This window comes from Hevea brasiliensis, chromosome 4 (genome assembly GCF_030052815.1).
Source record: "Hevea brasiliensis isolate MT/VB/25A 57/8 chromosome 4, ASM3005281v1, whole genome shotgun sequence".
In the NCBI taxonomy this organism is placed as follows: domain Eukaryota; kingdom Viridiplantae; phylum Streptophyta; class Magnoliopsida; order Malpighiales; family Euphorbiaceae; genus Hevea; species Hevea brasiliensis.
Genome location: NC_079496.1, coordinates 10,552,165 through 10,572,237, shown reverse-complemented (window position 1 = coordinate 10,572,237; position 20,073 = coordinate 10,552,165). Strand labels below are relative to the sequence as shown.

General features: G+C 38.4%; 1 protein-coding gene across 2 annotated transcripts; it reads left to right on the top strand.

The window, feature by feature from the left end:
• Window positions 1-895: 895 nt before the first annotated feature.
• On the top strand, window positions 896-17,019 carry LOC110636390 (E3 ubiquitin-protein ligase UPL1). Of its 2 annotated transcripts, none has more exons than XM_021786077.2 (16): window positions 896-1,313; window positions 1,492-1,587; window positions 1,706-1,912; window positions 2,136-10,061; window positions 10,139-10,456; window positions 11,552-11,753; window positions 11,840-12,123; window positions 12,330-12,616; window positions 12,846-13,968; window positions 14,092-14,238; window positions 14,377-14,457; window positions 14,598-14,823; window positions 14,913-15,052; window positions 16,159-16,265; window positions 16,400-16,570; window positions 16,733-17,019. In XM_021786077.2, the coding sequence occupies exons 1-15, from the start codon at window positions 1,281-1,283 to the stop codon at window positions 16,500-16,502; spliced, it is 11,280 nt and encodes a 3,759-aa protein (XP_021641769.2). In that variant the 5' UTR covers window positions 896-1,280; the 3' UTR covers window positions 16,503-16,570; window positions 16,733-17,019. The 2 variants fall into 2 exon arrangements, with proteins under 2 accessions (XP_021641769.2, XP_021641768.2); XM_021786076.2 differs by having other exon boundaries at window positions 2,133-10,061.
• Window positions 17,020-20,073: the final 3,054 nt, after the last annotated feature.

Genomic DNA, 20,073 nt, shown 5'->3' with positions numbered 1-20,073 from the left:
TTTGCTCAAGGAAAACTTCATACCCTAAAATTTTGAAAGGGTAAAGAACTAAAGGTATGCTGTGAAGCAGTGAATGAATGTCACAAAATATAAATTATTTTGGATATTCTAAAAAAGATTAAGCGAAGTTGAAGGTGCTAAAAGAAAAGCAGGAAAATAGAAGATTGTTTTCTTCTCTTTACTTCTTTATGTTCTTGCTAAGAAATTTGCGGGGAGTTGATTAATGGGGAAGGGAAAGAGAAGATATATGTTTTACCACACAAGGACTCAACTCAACTCAATTAATCCTTTATCTGAATAATTTGAAGTCTGCTATATAGATTTGCTTTCTCCACTCTAAACGATTTTGGGTTAAATTCTTAGAAATGTATAATGTTTCTAGGTCATGTTGTACTACTTTCCTCCAAGTCAACTCAACACATAGAGGATATATTATAATATATATATATATATATATATATATGTTAAATATAGTATATATAATTATTTAAATGTGAAATTTAAATAAAAAATATTAATAAAATAAAACATAAATGTTTAATTATTTTAAATTAAAAATAAATTAAAAATGTTTTGATTATTTTTATTATAATTAATGATAAATTGCTCAAATTATATGAAAGTATCACTTTATTATAAGATAAAATTTGAGAGATTAAATTATTTTAAATTTAAAAAAATTTAAATTATGAATTTTAACAAATCTCAAAGATTAATTTTCAATTACAATTTATCTGGATATGTAATACAAATTGAAAAATATATTATATTCATAAAAAAGAAAAGAAAAGAAAATATAAATAAATTATTGTCATTCTCTCCTGTTACCTCAGTTTCTCTTAATTGCCCCCTGCTCGATTTTCTCTTGCTTTTCTCTGATATAAATACAACACCACTTAACTTTCTTCCCAAGTTCTTACTAAACCTCTATTCTCTTGCTCTCTGTACAAGTACGATTCTATATATATATATTTATTGTATACACAAACATGCTCGATCTTTATAGAAAACCCCTAATTTTCTATCACAAAATCAAACCTTTTTCATCTTAATTTCTAATCCTCTCTTCTTTAATTTCTTTCCCATTCATAGTTTTTTTTAGCGGGATCCGATCATTGTGGACAGTGGACAAAAACCCTACTTTTCTAGTTCCAATTTGATATTACTATCTAATTGTTACTAATTTATTCTCTTTTGGGCCGCCGATCGGTTCTCGATTTTGGAGAATTGATCGATTATCAATCGCTTTATTTTGCGCTGGCAATGCTCTTTGATTCAAGATGAAGCTCAAGCGGAGGAGGTCTTTGGAAGTGGTCAGTGTATTCACCAATATCGTGTATTTGTTATGTTCTTGGTTTTGTTTCTGTAGTACGTTTTTATTGAGCTGCAAATTGTATTCACTTTGTTAGTTGAAGGGTTTATGCTAACTTTCAATGTTCTAATTGGTTTTGAAGTGGTTGGTTTTAAGTTATGATTGTTTATTTGCATCAGCCTCCCAAAATTAAATCCTTCATCAATAGTGTTACTACTACTCCGCTCGAGAATATAGAAGAACCCCTGAAAAGTTTTGTGTGGGAGTTCGATAAGGTGATTTTATGTCCTTCATCTGATAAAGAATCAGTCATTTTTTGATAAAGAATCAATTGTTGTTACACAGTTGTTGTCAATGGTCTGTGTTATTTACGTGTATTTCATGTTGGTGCAGGGAGATTTTCATCACTGGGTTGATCTTTTTAACCATTTTGATTCTTTTTTTGAGAAGCACCTAAAACCAAGAAAAGATTTGCAGGTTGAGGACAATTTTTTGGAATCTGATCCTTCCTTTCCTAGAGAAGCTGTTCTTCAAATTCTCCGTGTTATCAGAATAATTTTGGAAAATTGCACAAATAAGCATTTTTATAGTTCTTACGAGGTATTTTATTTTCTCCTATGAGTAACTCCTCTGTGTTTTGCACTTGGTCAATGGTATTTACCTTTTCATAATTATCTGTATTCATGCAATGTCTTGTTTTCTGTTTCTAGTGCTGATGAACTTATTTCATAAACATGTATCAAGTACTCCTAAGCTCTTCTTTTTTTCCTTATCCTCATTCCTTAAAACCATTGGTTTCCTGCTCTTTTTGTTGTTGCAGCAGCATCTTTCTTTCCTTCTTGCTTCTACTGATGCAGATGTGATAGAGGCTTGCCTGCAGACTTTGGCTGCATTTCTGAAGAAAACTATTGGAAAATATTCAATTCGAGATGCGTTTCTGAATGCAAAGCTATTTTCTCTGGCGCAAGGCTGGGGTGGAAAGGAAGAGGGTCTTGGATTGATTGCATGTACTGTGGAAAATGGGTGTGATCCTGTTGCATTTGAGTTAGGTTGCACGCTTCATTTTGAGTTCTATGAACTGGATGAGTCGTCAAGCGAGAACCACACCAAAGATCAGCCAAGAGGTCTGCAAATCATTCATTTACCTAATGTCAATACTTGTTCAGAAACAGATCTAGAACTTTTGAATAAGTTGGTTGCAGGGTACAAAGTACCTCTGAGCTTAAGATTCCCTCTATTGACAAGATTGCGATTTGCAAGGGCTTTTGGCTCTTTAGCTTCTCGGCAACAGTATACTTGCATTCGATTGTATGCCTTCATTGTTCTCGTTCAAGCAAATAGTGACGCTGATGACTTAGTTTCTTTCTTTAACTCTGAGCCAGAGTTTGTAAATGAGTTAGTTTCACTGCTGAGTTATGAAGATGCAGTTCCTGAGAAAATTCGAATCTTATGTCTCCTATCATTGGTTGCTCTTTCTCAAGATCGGTCCCGCCAACCAACTGTGTTGGCTGCTGTCACATCTGATGGGCATCGTGGCATCCTATCTAGCCTCATGCAGAAAGCCATTGATTCTGTTGTCAGTGGTACATCAAAATGGTCTGTTGTTTTCGCTGAAGCTTTACTATCTCTCGTCACTGTTTTGGTCTCATCATCATCAGGTTGCACAGCCATGCGTGAGGCAGGGTTTATTCCAACTCTTCTTCCTCTCCTTAAGGATACTGATCCTCAGCACTTGCACTTGGTTGGCACAGCAGTGCATATTCTAGAAACTTTCATGGATTTCAGTAACCCAGCTGCTGCACTGTTTAGAGAGTTGGGTGGTTTAGATGATACCATCTCTCGCTTGAAGATAGAAGTCTCATATGTAGAAAATGGTTCAAAGCAACAAGGAGAAGATTCTGATTTGAGGGGGAGAAGTCTGCAAGCTGATTCGGGTGCTTCCTCTGAGCTGGATAATATGTGCCCGTTATATTCTGAGGCACTGGTTTCATATCATCGGCTGCTACTGATGAAAAATCTGTTACGTGCTATATCCCTGGGAACATATGCCCCTGGTAACACTTCTCGTATCTACGGATCTGAGGAGAGTTTGTTGCCACAATGCCTATGCATAATCTTTAGAAGAGCAAAAGATTTTGGTGGTGGAGTATTTTCGCTTGCAGCAACTGTTACGAGTGATCTAATTCACAAGGATCCTACCTGTTTTCCTGTCTTAGAAGCAGCTGGTCTTCCTTCTGCATTCCTAAATGCTATAATGGATGGTGTTCTCTGCTCTGCAGAAGCCATAATGTGCATACCTCAATGTTTGGATGCCTTGTGCTTAAACAATAACGGTCTTCAGGCTGTAAAAGATTGTAATGCTTTGAGATGCTTTGTGAAAATTTTTACATCTAGAACATATTTGCGTGTCCTTACTGGTGATACACCAGGGTCCTTGTCTACTGGACTGGATGAACTAATGCGCCATGCTTCTTCACTGCGTGGACCTGGAGTGGATATGGTTATTGAAATCTTGAATGCCATTTCAAAAATAGGGTCTGGAGTTGATGCCTCTTGCTCATCCTTAGATTCTCTTTGCTGCTCTGGCTCTACTCCTGTTCCCATGGAAACTGATGCTGAAGAAAGGTGCTCAGTTCCAGCAGATGATGGGGAATCTATCAGGATGGATAGTTCAGAGCATCCCACTGAGCCATCGTCAGATGCTACAATAGTGAATGTTGAGTCATTCCTTCCTGATTGTGTAAGCAATGCTGCTCGTCTTCTTGAAACAATTCTTCAGAATGCTGACACATGTCGTGTATTTATTGAGAAGAAGGGGATTGATGCTGTTCTGCAATTATTTAATTTGCCTCTAATGCCTCTTTCAGCATCTATTGGTCAGAGTATCTCTATTGCCTTCAAGAACTTCTCGCAACAGCATTCTGCTTCTCTGGCTCGGGCAGTATGCACATTCTTGAGAGAACAAGTGAAATCCGTGAACGAACTTTTAGTTTCAGTTGGAGGAACTCAGCTTGCTGCTGTAGAATCTGCTAACCAGACAAAGGTTCTGAGATATCTTTCCAGCCTTGAGGGTTTACTCTCTCTGTCCAATTTTTTGTTGAAGGGGACTACTACTGTTGTTTCTGAGTTAGGCACGGCAGATGCTGATATTTTGAAGGATTTAGGGAAGACATACCGCGAAATAATTTGGCAAATTTCTTTGTGTAATGACTCCGAAGTGGATGAGAAGAGGCATACAGATCAAGAAATTGAGAATGCAGATGCATCGTCCTCTAATGTTGTTGGAAGAGATAGTGATGATGACACAAATATTCCAGTTGTGAGATACATGAACCCAGTTTCTATTAGGAATGGTTCACAGTCCGTGTGGGGTGGAGAGCGGGAGTTTCTTTCAGTTCTTCGTTCAGGAGAAGGCTTACACCGTCGTAGTCGACATGGATTGGCACACATGCGTGGTGGGAGGACTGCTCGCCACCTGGATGCTTTAAACATTGATTCTGAAGTTCCTTCAAATGTACTGGAGACATCATCCTTGGATGTGAAAAAGATAAGTCCAGATGTTCTTGTCCTGGAAATTCTGAACAAGCTGGCATCCACTTTGCGTTCTTTCTTCACTGCCCTTGTCAAAGGATTTACATCACCTAACCGTCGTAGAGCTGATTTAGGGTCATTGAGTTCAGTGTCAAAAACCCTTGGAACTGCCCTGGCAAAAATATTTTTTGAGGCTTTCAGTTTCTCTGGGTATTCTACGTCCGGGCTTGATATGTCACTATCAGTGAAATGTCGATATCTTGGAAAGATTGTGGATGATATGGCAGCTCTCACATTTGACAGTAGACGTAGAACTTGCTACACAGCAATGGTTAATAATTTTTATGTACATGGAACCTTTAGGGAGCTGCTTGCCACGTTCGAAGCCACAAGTCAACTATTGTGGACTCTACCATACCCTTTTCCAGCACATACTGCTGAGCATGAGAAGGCAAGTGAAGGAAATAAATTATCTCAATGTACGTGGCTGCTTGACACATTGCAAAGCTATTGCCGTGTGCTTGAGTACTTTGTTAACTCCTCTTTACTCTTGTCTGCAACCTCTGCATCCCAGGCCCAGTTGCTTGTCCAGCCGGTTGCAGTCAGTTTATCAATTGGTCTGTTTCCTGTTCCAAGGGATCCTGAAGTTTTTGTTCGCATGTTGCAATCTCAGGTTCTGGATGTGATATTGCCTGTCTGGAACCATCCCATGTTTCCAAATTGTAGTCCAGGATTCATTGCTTCTATTGTTTCAGTTGTTACACACGTATACTCTGGTGTTGGAGATGTAAAAAGGAATCGCAGTGGCATTGCAGGAAGCACAAATCAAAGGTTCATGCCACCACCTCCTGATGAGGGAACCATTGCAACTATTGTAGAAATGGGCTTCTCAAGGGCAAGAGCTGAGGAAGCATTGAGAAGGGTAGAAACAAATAGTGTTGAAATGGCCATGGAGTGGCTGTTTAATCATGCTGATGATCCTGTGCAGGAGGATGATGAACTGGCTCGAGCACTTGCTTTGTCACTAGGGAGCTCATCAGAAGGATCTAAAGTTGACAATGTAGACAAGTCAATAGATCTACTGACAGAAGAAGCACAAATGAAGGCACCTCCTGTTGATGATATTCTTGCAGCATCAGTGAAGTTATTTCAGAGTAGTGATACAATGGCATTCTCATTGACAGATTTATTAGTCACCCTTTGCAACCGAAACAAAGGAGAGGACCGTCCAAAGGTGGCATCTTATCTTATTCAGCAGCTAAAACTTTGTCCATTGGATTTTTCAAAGGATTCTAGTGCATTGTGTATGATATCACATATTTTAGCACTGCTGCTTTTTGAGGATGGAACTGTACGTGAAATTGCTGCAGAGAATGGTATCATACCTGCCACAATAGATATCTTGATGAATTTCAAGGCCAGCAATGCATCAGCAAATGAGATTCTTGTCCCAAGATGCATCAGTGCTTTGCTGCTTATCTTGGACAATATGTTGCAGTCCAGGCCTAGAATCTCTTCTGAAGCTCTGGAAGGGACTCAGACAGGATCTCTGCCAGATTCTTCAGTTATTGCATCAGCCATAGAAGGAAAACTGGCTGCAGATATTCCTGACAAGGAAACTAGCTCAGCATTTGAGAAAATATTGGGGAAGTCTACAGGTTGTTTGACTTATGAAGAGAGTCATAAGGTGCTCCTACTTGCTTGTGATTTGATGAAGCAACATGTTCCTGCTGTCATCACGCAGGCTGTTCTGCAGTTATGTGCTCGTTTGACAAAAACCCATGCTTTGGCACTGAAATTTCTTGAAGGTGGAGGATTAGTAGCTCTTTTTAATCTTCCAAGGAGTTGTTTTTTCCCTGGAGTTGCTGCTGCTATTATTCGGCATCTCATTGAAGACCCTCAGACTTTGCAAACTGCTATGGAATTGGAGATACGACAAACATTGAGTGGAAACAGGCATGTGGGGCGTACTAACCCGCGGACATTTTTGACAAAAATGGCACCTGTTATTTCTAGAGATCCTGTGGTGTTTATGAAAGCTGCAGCTGCAGTTTGTCAGTTGGAATTATCAGGGGGGAGGACCCTTGTGGTGTTATCAAAGGAAAAAGAGAAGGAAAAGGACAAATCAAAAGCATCAGGTGGTGATGAATCTGTCCGGATTTCTGAAAACAAGGTACACGATGGTGTAGGTAAATGTGCCAAAGGCCATAAAAAGATTCCTGCCAATCTTGCTCAAGTAATTGATCAGCTTTTGGACATAGTCTTGAAATACCCTTTGCCAAAAAATGAGGAGGGTTGTACAAGTGAATCAAATTCTATGGAGGTGGATGAACCTGCCACCAAGGTGAAGGGCAAATCTAAGGTTGATGAGACGAGGAAAGTGGAGTCTGAATCAGAAAGATCTGCTGGTTTGGTGAAGGTGACTTTTGTTCTCAAGTTATTGAGTGAAATTCTTCTTATGTATGTACAGGCAGTTGGGGTCATACTGAGGCGGGATTCAGAATTGTGCCAACTCCGTGCATCTAATCAAACAGATAGTCCAGGGAATGGTGGGATGGTTCATCATGTGTTGCATCGGCTGCTTCCAATGTCTACTGACAAATCTGTAGGGCCTGATGAATGGAGAACCAAGTTGTCTGAAAGAGCTTCATGGTTTCTGGTGGTACTGTGTGGCCGATCTGGGGAAGGGCGGAGGCGAGTGATTAGTGAACTTGTTAAAGCTATGTCTTCATTCTTATTCTTGGAGAGCAATTCAAGTAAAAGCACGTTAGTGCCTGATAAAAAGGTTTTTGCATTTGCTGATTTGGTGTATTCTATTTTGTCAAAAAATGCATCCTCTGGCAACTTACCTGCTTCTGGATGTTCACCGGATATAGCAAAAAGCATGATAGATGGGGGGATGGTGCAGGGTCTAACAGGTATTCTGCAGGTAATTGATTTGGACCATCCTGATGCTCCCAAGATTGTTAATCTTCTACTCAAGGCTTTGGAAAGCCTGACGAGAGCTGCTAATGCCAGTGAACAAGTTCTTAAATCTGAGGGTCTGAACAAGAAGAAAACCATTGGATCAAATGGAAGACCAGATGATCAAACAACCACATCAGCTTCCGAGGCAGTAGAACATAACCAAAATAGTGGCTTAGCAGAAGTTCCAAATGGAGAGGAGACTGAAGAACGAAGCCAAGTTCCTAATCAAAATGAGGGTAATCATGATGCGCATCCGCATCAGTCTGCTCCACAAGATATGAGGATAGAAGTGGAAGAGACAATGGCCAACAACCCACCTATGGAGATTGGGATGGATTTCATGCGTGAAGAAATGGAAGAAGGTGGTGTTTTACACAACACTGACCAAATTGATATGACTTTCCGGGTTGAGAATAGGGCAGATGATGATATGGGTGATGAGGATGATGACATGGGAGATGAGGGTGAGGAAGATGAAGATGATGATGATGATGGGGAAGATGAGGATGAGGATATTGCAGAGGATGGTGCTGGCATGATGTCTCTAGCAGATACTGATGTGGAAGACCATGATGATACTGGTTTGGGGGATGACTACAATGATGCGATGATTGATGAAGATGATGATTTTCATGAGCATCGTGTCATAGAGGTTAGGTGGAGGGAAGCCTTTGACGGGCTAGATCATTTACAGGTCCTTGGCCAACCTGGAGCTGCAAGCAATCTAATTGATGTTGCAGCTGAGCCTTTCGAAGGGGTGAATGTGGATGACCTTTTTGGTCTTCCTAGGCCTTTGGGTTTTGAGCGCCGGCGTCAGAGTGTTAGACCTTCCTTTGAGCGTTCTGTCACTGAAGCAAATGGACTTCAACATCCACTTCTCCTAAGGCCATCACAATCAGGGGATCCAGTTTCTATGTGGTCATCAGGTGGGCATTCATCCAGGGATTTAGAAGCCCTTTCAGCCGGGAGCTTTGATGTAGCTCACTTTTACATGTTTGATGCTCCTGTTCTTCCATATGATCATGTGTCAAGTAGTCTCTTTGGTGATCGTTTGGGTAGTGCAGTACCCCCATCTTTGACTGATTATTCTGTAGGCATGGACTCATTGCAGATACAGGGCCGAAGAGGTCCAGGGGATGGTCGGTGGACTGATGATGGTAGGCTGCAAGCAAGTACCCAAGGTGCTGTAATTGCGCAAGCAGTAGAGGAAATGTTCCTGTCTCAGTTGCGCAGTCTCACTCCGGCCAGTGGTCATGCTGAAAGGCAGTCCAATCATTCTGGAGTGCAAGAGAGTCAACCAGCTAATGACCCTCCATCCAATGGTGGCCAGGTAGTGTTGGGAGGTGACAATACTAGCAGTCAGCAAACTGAAGTTCAGCGGCAAGAAAATGGTAATGAAGTGACGCATCAGCTTAGTCCTGCAGTTGAGAGGGTTTCTGGCCAAGAGCAAGTCAATTCCTCATCTCCAGTTGAAGATGCAGGTGAATGTCTACTAGTACATGAGTCTATGTCAGTTCAAACAATTTCTCTGAATGGTACACCAAATGGTCATGATAACATGGACATTGGGGAAGGCAATGGAACTGCAATTGATCAAGTAGAGACGATGCCAGAGCCTGTTAACTCATCTACAGAATATCATGCTGCTCTGCAATGTGAAGGAGTTGCTGAGGGGCCTGCAAGTCTCAATGATGTGCCTGCTGAGGCTGGGGTTTGCAGTGGTCATGCAGGAACTGATGGTCAGTCCAATAACAATGTCTTCATGGATTCTGGTTTGGTAATGGGTACTCTAGATTCTGCAAATGTTGATCTTGATATGAATGGTCCTGATGCTGAAGGAGATCAGTTAGAGCAGCCTATTCCTGCTTCTGAACATGCAGTGGATGAGCCATCATCTAGGCAAGATACAGTGGTTGCTCAGGAAGCTGATCAGGCTGACCAAGTTAGTACAAATAACGAGGCCTCTGGTGCAACTGCAATTGATCCAACCTTCTTGGAAGCTCTACCTGAAGATTTACGGGCAGAAGTTCTAGCTTCTCAGCAAGCTCAATCTGTTCAACCTCCAACTTATACGCCAACTCCTGTTGATGATATTGATCCTGAGTTTTTGGCTGCCCTTCCTCCGGATATTCAAGCCGAAGTTTTGGCACAGCAAAGAGTGCAGAGGATTGCACAACAGGCTGAAGGACAGCCTGTTGACATGGATAATGCTTCAATAATTGCTACTTTCCCTGCTGATTTGCGTGAAGAGGTTTGCATTATGAACTTTCCTTTCATTACTTATTTAGTGGTAAATAACCCTCTGGTCTTTTTTTTTTTTTATCCCAGGTACTTTTGACTTCTTCAGAAGCAGTATTATCAGCATTGCCTTCTCCATTGCTTGCCGAAGCCCAAATGCTAAGGGATCGAGCAATGAGTCATTATCAGGCTCACAGCCTGTTTGGAGGCGGCCACAGACTGACTAGCCGTAGAAATGGTTTGGGGTTTGATAGGCAGACAGTGATGGACAGGGGTGTAGGAGTTACAATTGGACGGAGGGCAGCTTCTGCAATTGCAGATAGCATGAAGGTGAAGGAAATTGAAGGTGAGCCACTTCTGGATGCTAATGCTTTGAAAGCTTTGGTCCGCCTGCTACGGCTGTCACAGGTAAAGGGTGATTTCTACATTATGATTCATTGGCAATTAATCCTTTTAGCTGGAAAAAGTTAGTTTGGTTTATGTATGTGTTCTTTTTGGTTTTTATTCCTTAATTTTCTTTTCTTTCAATAACTAACCTGCCAAAAGTGGTTTAAAATACTTGGATAAAAATTTTATTCTCATGTAAGGTCATTTTTCTTTTTTGGTAAAACAGTTAAGGTCATGTTTGATCCTTAGCATGAAAGACGTGTTTCATTGTTTCTTTGTCAGATTAGGCTTTGACATCAAATTATCTTTTAGCTAGACTTGGGACTTGCTATACCAGGTACAAAAACATCAAAATAGGCAGAGTTCACATTGAGGATATTGATGGTTGGGTTATGCATGTGAATTTTTTTGATTGACTATTGTTTATAGATATTTTAAATAATGAATACAAATTGCATTGCATCATTCAAGGAATTGTTTAATTTTTCCTTCAGGCAATCCTGTAATGATTATGCTTTATAATTTGGAATTCTCTGAACAAATTCTTTTATCAATGGACATTGAAGTTCATTTGGAAGCTGTCTGGTAGTTGGACTATGGATGACAGCCTTGTTTATGATGGATGGCTTACAATATTGAAGAATTTGATTGTGCCCTAAGGAATATAAACTTGATAGGTGGTTGCCCTAAATTGTATTTTCTAAGCATAGTAGTCTTAACAGCTTAGTTCTTCTTGTCCAGCACATCATAAAGAAATGAACTAATTAACATGAGAATGGAAGTTAAGGTACAGACAAGCACAATATGTTTACCCATCTCTAGTGTAGAAGTACATTAGACAATTTACATGCCCAAAATTAGATATACTATACTTGTTTTTTTTGTTCAAAAGTTTTATTGTTAAGGATATGTTTACTTGGTTCTCCTTATCAAATAAAGTCTTGCATGTGTGAGAAATTGTTTTGTTTGGAATCTTGGAGTTACCGTACAAATTCCTTAAAGTTTGTTGTGTACCTGAACAAGAAGGGTCGTCCAGTTAACTTTTCAGTGTCACATCTCCAGAGCATTTTAATATTTTCCTAAATTGGTGATTATTATTTCTCTATTTGTCATTAGCCCCTTGGGAAAGGCCTTCTGCAAAGACTTTTCTTAAACCTCTGTGCACATAGCGTTACAAGGGTGACTTTAGTTCGTCTATTGCTTGATATGATTAAACCTGAGGCTGAAGGGTCAGTCAGTGGATTGGCAATGGTCAACTCCCAGAGGCTTTATGGCTGTCAGTCAAATGTTGTTTATGGTCGATCACAGTTGTTGGATGGTATTTCCCTGACCTTTTGAAATCAGTATTATTTCCATGACACTTTGTTTTAACTTCAACCAATATTTGACTTTGTTACCCTGCAGGCCTTCCTCCCTTGGTTCTGCATCGAATTCTTGAAATTTTGACGTATTTGGCTACAAATCATTCATCTATAGCAAATATGATGGTCTACTTGGATCCCTCAATTGTCCCAGAGCATTTAGGTCCAAAATATTTGGAAAGCAAGATGGATAAGGGTAAGGAGAAAATTGAGAGTGGCGGTGATGCATCAAAATCTTTGGTAAATGCGGATGATGTTCCTTTGATACTGTTCCTGAAGCTCTTGAATCGACGACATTTTTTGTGCAGCACTGCACATCTTGAGCAGGTATAGCCAATCTCCCACAGAAGTGGTTTTAAATTCTCTTGCCCTTTCTTAATCTAATTTATGTTAAAATAGTGGTTAGGGTCATATTTTACTGTCATATATTTCTTATAGCTTGTACTACAATCTTTTTTTTCTTGTTCTCTCCCTTTTTGTCTTCTATTAACATATATATATTTTTTATGTGTAATAAATTCTTCATGCTGCAGGTTATGGGATTGCTTCAAGTAGTAATTTACACAGCTGCATCAAAATCAGAGGGCCAAGCCCTGTCTGGACATCAAACCACAAATTCTGAAAAGCAAAATGTGAGTGAAGCTTCATGTGATGATCAAAAAGGTCCTCCATTGGAACCAGAATCTAATCAAGAAGATAAGTTTACGACTGCTGAATTAACCACTTCAGATGGGAAGAGGAGCTTTAGTACAAGCAATATATTCTTCCGGCTGCCACTACCTGATTTGCGCAATCTGTGCAGCCTTCTTGGTCGTGAGGGGTACTATTCAAGCACTGGTTCTTATATCTGAATGTTCTGACTTGTGTTATCTTTTAGCTTGCTTGCTATATATATGTCAGTCAATTTGTCATTAACAATTTAACATTCTTTAATGTGTCAGCTTCCTTTCTACAGTTCCCTCCCGTTGTCCTCTGCACTCTGTCTCATGTTTTTATTGACGCAGTAAAGAAGCCAATAAAGCACTAATCTTTTCTATTAACCAATTCAGGTTGTCAGACAAAGTTTATATGCTAGCTGGTGAAGTGCTAAAGAAGTTGGCCTCTGTTGTCACATCCCATCGGAAGTTCTTCAGTTCAGAGCTTTCAGAATTAGCTCATAGTTTGAGCAATTCAGCTGTCAGTGAGCTTGTCACTCTGAGGAATACACAGATGCTGGGTCTTAGTGCAGGTTCCATGGCTGGGGCAGCAATCTTGCGTGTGTTGCAGGCACTCAGCTCGCTCAACTCATCCAGTGTTAATGAGAATACAGGGCTGGACAGTGATGGGGAACAGGAGGAGCAGGCCACCATGTGGAATTTAAATGTTGCACTTGAGCCCTTGTGGCGAGAACTGAGTGAATGCATTAGTGTGACTGAGACACAGCTGGGTCAGGGCTCATTTAGTCAATCCATGTCCAATATAAATTTGGGGGAGCATGTCCAGGGGAGTTCTTCTCCTCTTCCTGCTGGAACCCAAAGGTTACTACCTTTTATTGAAGCGTTCTTTGTTTTGTGTGAAAAACTACAAGCAAACAGGTCTGTCATGCAGCAAGACCATGCCAATGTAACTGCAAGAGAAGTGAAAGAGTCTGCTGGGGGCTCTTCTTCCTTGACCAAATCGTGCAGTGTAGATTCTCAGAGAAAGCTTGATGGTGCTGTTACATTTGCCAGGTTTGCTGAGAAGCACCGTCGGCTATTGAATACTTTTATAAGACAGAATCCTGGCTTATTGGAGAAATCACTTTATTTGATGCTGAAAGCACCAAAACTGATAGATTTTGACAACAAGAGAGCATATTTCCGCTCAAGAATAAGGCAACAACATGAACAACAACTCTCTGGTCCTTTGCGGATAAGTGTCCGGAGGGCATATGTTTTGGAGGATTCATACAATCAGTTGAGGATGCGACCTAATCAGGATCTGAAGGGACGGTTGAATGTGCAATTCCAAGGTGAAGAAGGTATCGATGCTGGAGGTTTGACAAGAGAATGGTATCAACTACTGTCAAGGGTTATATTTGACAAGGGAGCATTGCTTTTCACAACTGTGGGGAATAATGCGACTTTCCAGCCAAACCCTAATTCTGTGTATCAGACTGAACATCTTTCTTATTTCAAGTTTGTGGGTCGTGTGGTAATTCTCCAAAACTTAAGATATCTGAGCTCTCTGTGTGTACATCTCTTCTTCTTTTTCTTTTTGCCTTGTGGTGCAGTGCTAGATTTTTGAAGGTTATGCTATATTCATTCGTTTGTGAAGGTTGCGAAGGCACTCTTTGATGGCCAACTTTTGGATGTTTATTTTACACGATCTTTCTACAAACACATTCTTGGAGTAAAAGTGACTTACCATGACATAGAGGCTGTTGATCCTGATTATTACAAGAATTTGAAATGGATGCTAGAGGTAAGTGACATTTATTGTGGTCTTCTCCTCTGATTTCCTTTCTTGCTCTTATACCAACATTTTTTTCCATTTTTAAGTGTTTGTATTCTCTTTGAGGAATGACACATTTGATCCCTTTCTGTAAATAATCTGTTTCAGAATGATGTGAGTGATATACCTGACTTGTCATTCAGCATGGATGCTGATGAAGAAAAGCACATCCTTTATGAGAAAACTGAGGTACTCTAAACATGTTAAATATTTAATGTTCTTTGGTTTTTGTCTGTGTATATAGCTAATAAGAAGTTCATCTTTTGTTTTTCCCAAGTTTTATCTCAGTCTCCAAGCTTATATTAATCTGCATTATTTGCTTTGAAAAGGTTACTGATTATGAGCTTAAACCCGGAGGAAGAAATATAAGGGTTACAGAAGAAACAAAACATGAGTATGTAGACCTTGTTGCTGATCATATCTTGACAAATGCTATTCGTCCTCAAATCAATTCCTTCTTGGAAGGGTTTAATGAATTGGTCCCTCCAGAACTTATTTCCATTTTTAATGATAAAGAACTCGAGCTTCTAATTAGTGGACTTCCTGAAATTGATTGTGAGTTGGCTTCTCGATTTTCTTGTTTTATATATGTAGTTTGCTTGGTTTTCTTTGTCAGTATCTGAATGATATCATTCTTTTTGCAGTGGATGATCTAAAAGCCAACACTGAGTACACTGGCTATACTGCAGCATCCAGTGTTGTTCAATGGTTTTGGGAGGTTGTTAAAGGTTTTAACAAGGAAGACATGGCAAGACTGCTGCAATTTGTTACCGGAACATCAAAGGTAATTTGTTGAACTATAGACCTAGCTAGTCTGGGGGCCATTTATGGGTTCAGTTGGGTGTATTGGGGTATAATTTGCTCAACTGGACCAAGAGTTTTCTAACCCCCCCAACCCCCAAAAAAAAAAAATCAACACACACACCCACCCCCAAAATAAATAAATAAATAAATATATATATATATATATATATAAACACTTCAAAAGAAAATTGCAAAGCTAATATAATTGGGTTCATTGTTTGTTTGTAGTATAGGGTTGGGAAATTGAATATGAAATAGCAATCGGATATCTTCATCATAACCCAAATTAAGAGAAGGCCAATTGTAATCAAAATTTAAAAGCCACAGTAATAAATTAAAAACACATTCACTCTAGCAAAAATCAATTTCATAAATTGAAGTAAAACAAGTTGAGCATGCAACCAAAATCCCTTGTAGAGATGCATAGACAAATGGAAAGAGAACTGGGAAAAAAAAAAAGGAAAGAAAATGCATGGGCCAACTAACCAAGGTATTTCAGTGAAAACCGGAAGTTGGAAAGAAAGCAAGTGCTGATAGTTTCATTTTTTAATATGATAGTTTCCTCTCTAGTAAGTCCATACATGCAAAAATGGTTTGCTGGTGTTGATAGTTTCTCCATATTAAATCTGAAGAGGGTGGTTAGGGAGTACCAATGCAGATGGGGACGCTGAGAGAGAGGGATAGAACTGCAAGTCTCTGAAGATCAAGCAGATGAAATTCAGATTAACAGAGGGTTTGAAAATCAAGGATTGCACGTGGGGATTGGGAAGAATAATGTTTTAGGGTGAAAGTGTGTGTGTATTTTTTTAGGCGATACAAAATAACAATGTTCAGCAAAGCGTAAAATTACAAGTGAGCTTTACTTCTCAGATCAGCTTTACTTAAAACAAAACCAACCCAAGAGATTAAGTTTTACATATTTTGAACCTGAACCTGCAAAAATGTTGAACCCTACAATTGGATTCTAAATTGATCACCTAATATTTTAGCTGATAAATTTTTATTGGTTTAGGTGTAGTCTTCTCATTCTCAAAAATGCTTCAGATAGGGCATCTATGACACTGACACCAAATTATGGGTTTTCAGGTTCCATTGGAGGGTTTCAAGGCATTGCAGGGTATTTCTGGTGCTCAACGGTTTCAGATTCACAAAGCATATGGAGCTCCTGAGCGGTTGCCCTCAGCTCACACATGGTTGGTTCAGAATAAAATGATGCAAGTTCAATTAGAATATTATCTGTTTTCAGAAGCCTGGCTGCTGGAATGTGCTCTGACATTGGAATATTTATGTGTGTGTGTGTGTGTGTTTCTTTTTTTTTTTCCTTCAGCTTTAACCAGCTTGATCTTCCTGAGTATGCCTCCAAAGAACACCTTAAAGAACGTTTGCTGCTTGCCATTCATGAAGCGAGTGAAGGTTTTGGATTTGGTTAGCCATAGAGTTGAGTGTGATGCTACTGGCGGGAAATTAAAGCATTTCTGTCTTCAGATTTTGTGTACATGTCAGTTGGAATTTTGTTTCCTTGATTTTAGATTTGAGTCATTGATTCCATCCTTATGGGCTATGGTGTTTTCATTTATCTATTTATTTTATTTCGTTAATTTTCATATATTTTTGGAAGATCTGATCACTGAAATTGGTTTTCTTGTTGAATTCCATCCAGATAGGGGATTGATTCCGGTGGGTAGGAATTAAAAATAAATTCAAGGAATGGTATGCTCATCAGAATTGGATTTACGAGGCAAACGAAGCTTTGTTGAAGCATAGAGCTGGGAAATGTATATCATTTTTTGGGATTTCTTGCCATGTCAGTGTTATCTCTTGCAGGGCGTACCAAATGTTTATGGATGAAAAATGTCATTTGAATGTTTATATTAGTTTGTCTTTTCCTTTACTAATAGTATTCTTTTAATCTCTAATTTTATATGATGGAAAATTTTGCCGTCTTGATGATTAGGTGCGCTTGAAGTGGTTGCTAACCTTCAATTTCCTAGGGAGGTCAGAGGCTAATTATTGTGAATGCACTAACTTGTAGAGTTTACACTAGTTTTCAACCATTTTTTATTTGATTCGTTCTATGATTACTCTTATATATCAGAAAAAATACAATCTCTTTCTTAGAATTTTTCCTTTGATTCGGATAAAAAAATTAAATAAATAAAAGCTTGCCAGAAAAAATAATTTAATTAATTTTAAATTTAATTAACTTAATTAATTTCAACTTTTTAAGGTTTAACTTGATTTATGATTCGAAAGATAGAAATTGTAAAGATGAACTCATTTAAAAGTTATTTAAAAGATCAGATCAAATAAGTTCTTATGTAATTTCTTATGGAATAATGGAATATTTATGGCCGATTGTGAGCCATGCCTACTTGCTTGTTGAATGTTTATTTAATTTCTCTTCTGCTGCAAATGTAAAGTTCAGCGATATAGGATAATAACTATTTGGTAAATATTGATGAAAATTTTTGTTGGTGTTTCTTAATATTTCATAAAAAGAATACTGAAATTAAAGATATTTCATTATATAAATTAAATATAATTATAAAAAAAATTAAAAAGGATAAAATAAATTATTAACTTTTAAAAATATATAAATATTATATTTATAGTTACTGTATTTTTTTATTACCTTGCATCTAACAACATTTGAAACAGTAATTTTAACCAAATACGTGATATGTATATATATTATTAACAGCGCATGCGCATTTTATTATCAAACGGAAACAACAGTTTTAGATCAGCGGATCACATGGAATAAAAGCTGGCTTCACTGAGGCTGGTCAACGGGAGGCCAGCGCTGAAATTACACAATTGGGTCCTTAGTAACGTAGTTTGGACATTGGTCACCTCATTCACATCTTCTCCATCAGACCATTACTGCTCATACCGAATTAATTTTAAAACATCTCTTACGAATAGGTATTGGTTCCAAGTTTGGTTTTAGTTCTTGAATGAAATCTTACCCATTTTGCAAGTCAAACCCTTCAGCATTTGATCTTTTGATTAGGATCCAACTGAGAGAAGGACTGGTTAACCTATAATTCTGTAATGGATTTGTGAAGGAGAGAGTTGCTACTTGGGATGAGATTTCTATGCTTTGTGCTTTGATTGATGGTCATTGGGATGAGGGTAATTTTGAACAAGCTTTGAGGCAAGGCCTAATGCATTCAGCTAGGGTGCTCTTTTAATTAATTAATTGGTTTGCGCAGACATGCCAAATTCGAATCAGCCAGAAGCCTTCTTGAGAGAATGAGGATGGATGGCATGATTATTGGTTGTATAACATACACAACAATTTATAGATGGCCTGTGAAAAATGGATCACTTGATGAATCTGTGCAGTTGCTTGATGAGGTGCTCAAGAATGTGCAAGTCCCGATTTTATCACATTTTCTGTGCTCATTAATGGCTTTTGCAGAGTCGGGAAGTTTAAAAACGTGAAGGAAATAATATATAAAATGCACAAAGCTGGAATGGGGAATCTTGTGGAAGCATTCAAGGTCTATATATAGTTGCAGAGATGGAAAGGTTGGAGAGGCATCCCTAATTCTGTCACTTTTGATTGTATTATAAATGGCTATGGGAATTTGGGCAATGGGTTAAAAGCATTAATCTCTATGTTTGATGAGATGATCAAAATTTCTCTTAAAATACTGAAATGGCTTTACCTCTAATTTATTGACGTTCGGAGTGGAAGCATTGCACAGAGACACAGCTTGTATGTTCTGAGAGTGGTGGTGTTGCCATTTTGAACGTTCTTCTACATGCAGTTGTCAACAAGTTGGCTACGATACAGGCGTGTTTCAGTGACGTTGAGCAAAGGGACAATAGAATAACTAGGCTAATTTGTTGTCCAATGAGATGCAAACTCGTCCTCACTGCATCTGCAAGTGGGTGTCATCTTGCACATGCAGGATATCCAACATTAATCAGACTCCGATGAGCACTGTCTAATTATGTATTGGTGATCTACGGCTGTCAAGTAACCAAATTGTGAGTGCCAATCAGACTTAAAGAGACCCCATCAACTTTTTCTTTAACTTGTTCTCAAGATCTTTCTTATTTAACCTTTTATCCTGTGTCATGATTTCAGCAGAACCACATTTCCATACAGATGGCAGCACAATGAAGGTGTTGAAGGAACTCTCTGCTAACATTGAGAGACAAGAGGCGGCCACTGAGGGAACAAAATTAAATGGTGTGTCCGTATCTCTTCCTTTTGCACCAGAGATGGGGGCATGGAGAGAGAATCATAAAATTTTTTGATAGTATACCCTTAAAATCAGGCATCTTGCTCTGCAAAATATAATGCATTGCTGTTGGCATGGCAGACAGAATCTAGCAATTGCTATAATTGACTTTGTTAATAATTTCATGATTGCTATCATCACTCTGGAAATGGCTTGAAAATTGCAGGGTGAATCTCACAACCGTGATTCAGTCTACGAAGACAGAATTCATTTCAAATCGAAAAACCGATCGAGCTGATTTAATTTAAAAGTTATTATTTTTATGTAGCTTAAATTTTTAGATATATTTTATAAATTTAAATTATGATCTGATTCGAAAATTTTCACATTAGGATTCAATTGAGATAGAAAGTGAGATATATGGTAGTAATAGAGAACACAGACCAATAATATAAATTTATAATATTCTGTTTTTAACGATAGAGTTATCAAATATTCGAGAAAATATTAAGATTTAAGAGTTCAAAATGATTGTCTTACTTTTTTTATGATAATAAATTTTTTTTCTCGTGTCTCATATGTGGACGTAAATTTTATTATAGAATCACATAATTCTGTATTATTTTTCTTTTTTTTTTTATACTATATAATTATATGATTATTTGTGCGCCTTAAATTTATATGGCTGTTATAACAAAAATTTACTTTGGTTATTAAGCTTACCTAACTAATAACAGTAAATTCAGTTTGAAGATTGTAAAACAATCAATTAATTTGCACATTTTTTTAATGGTGGATAGATACA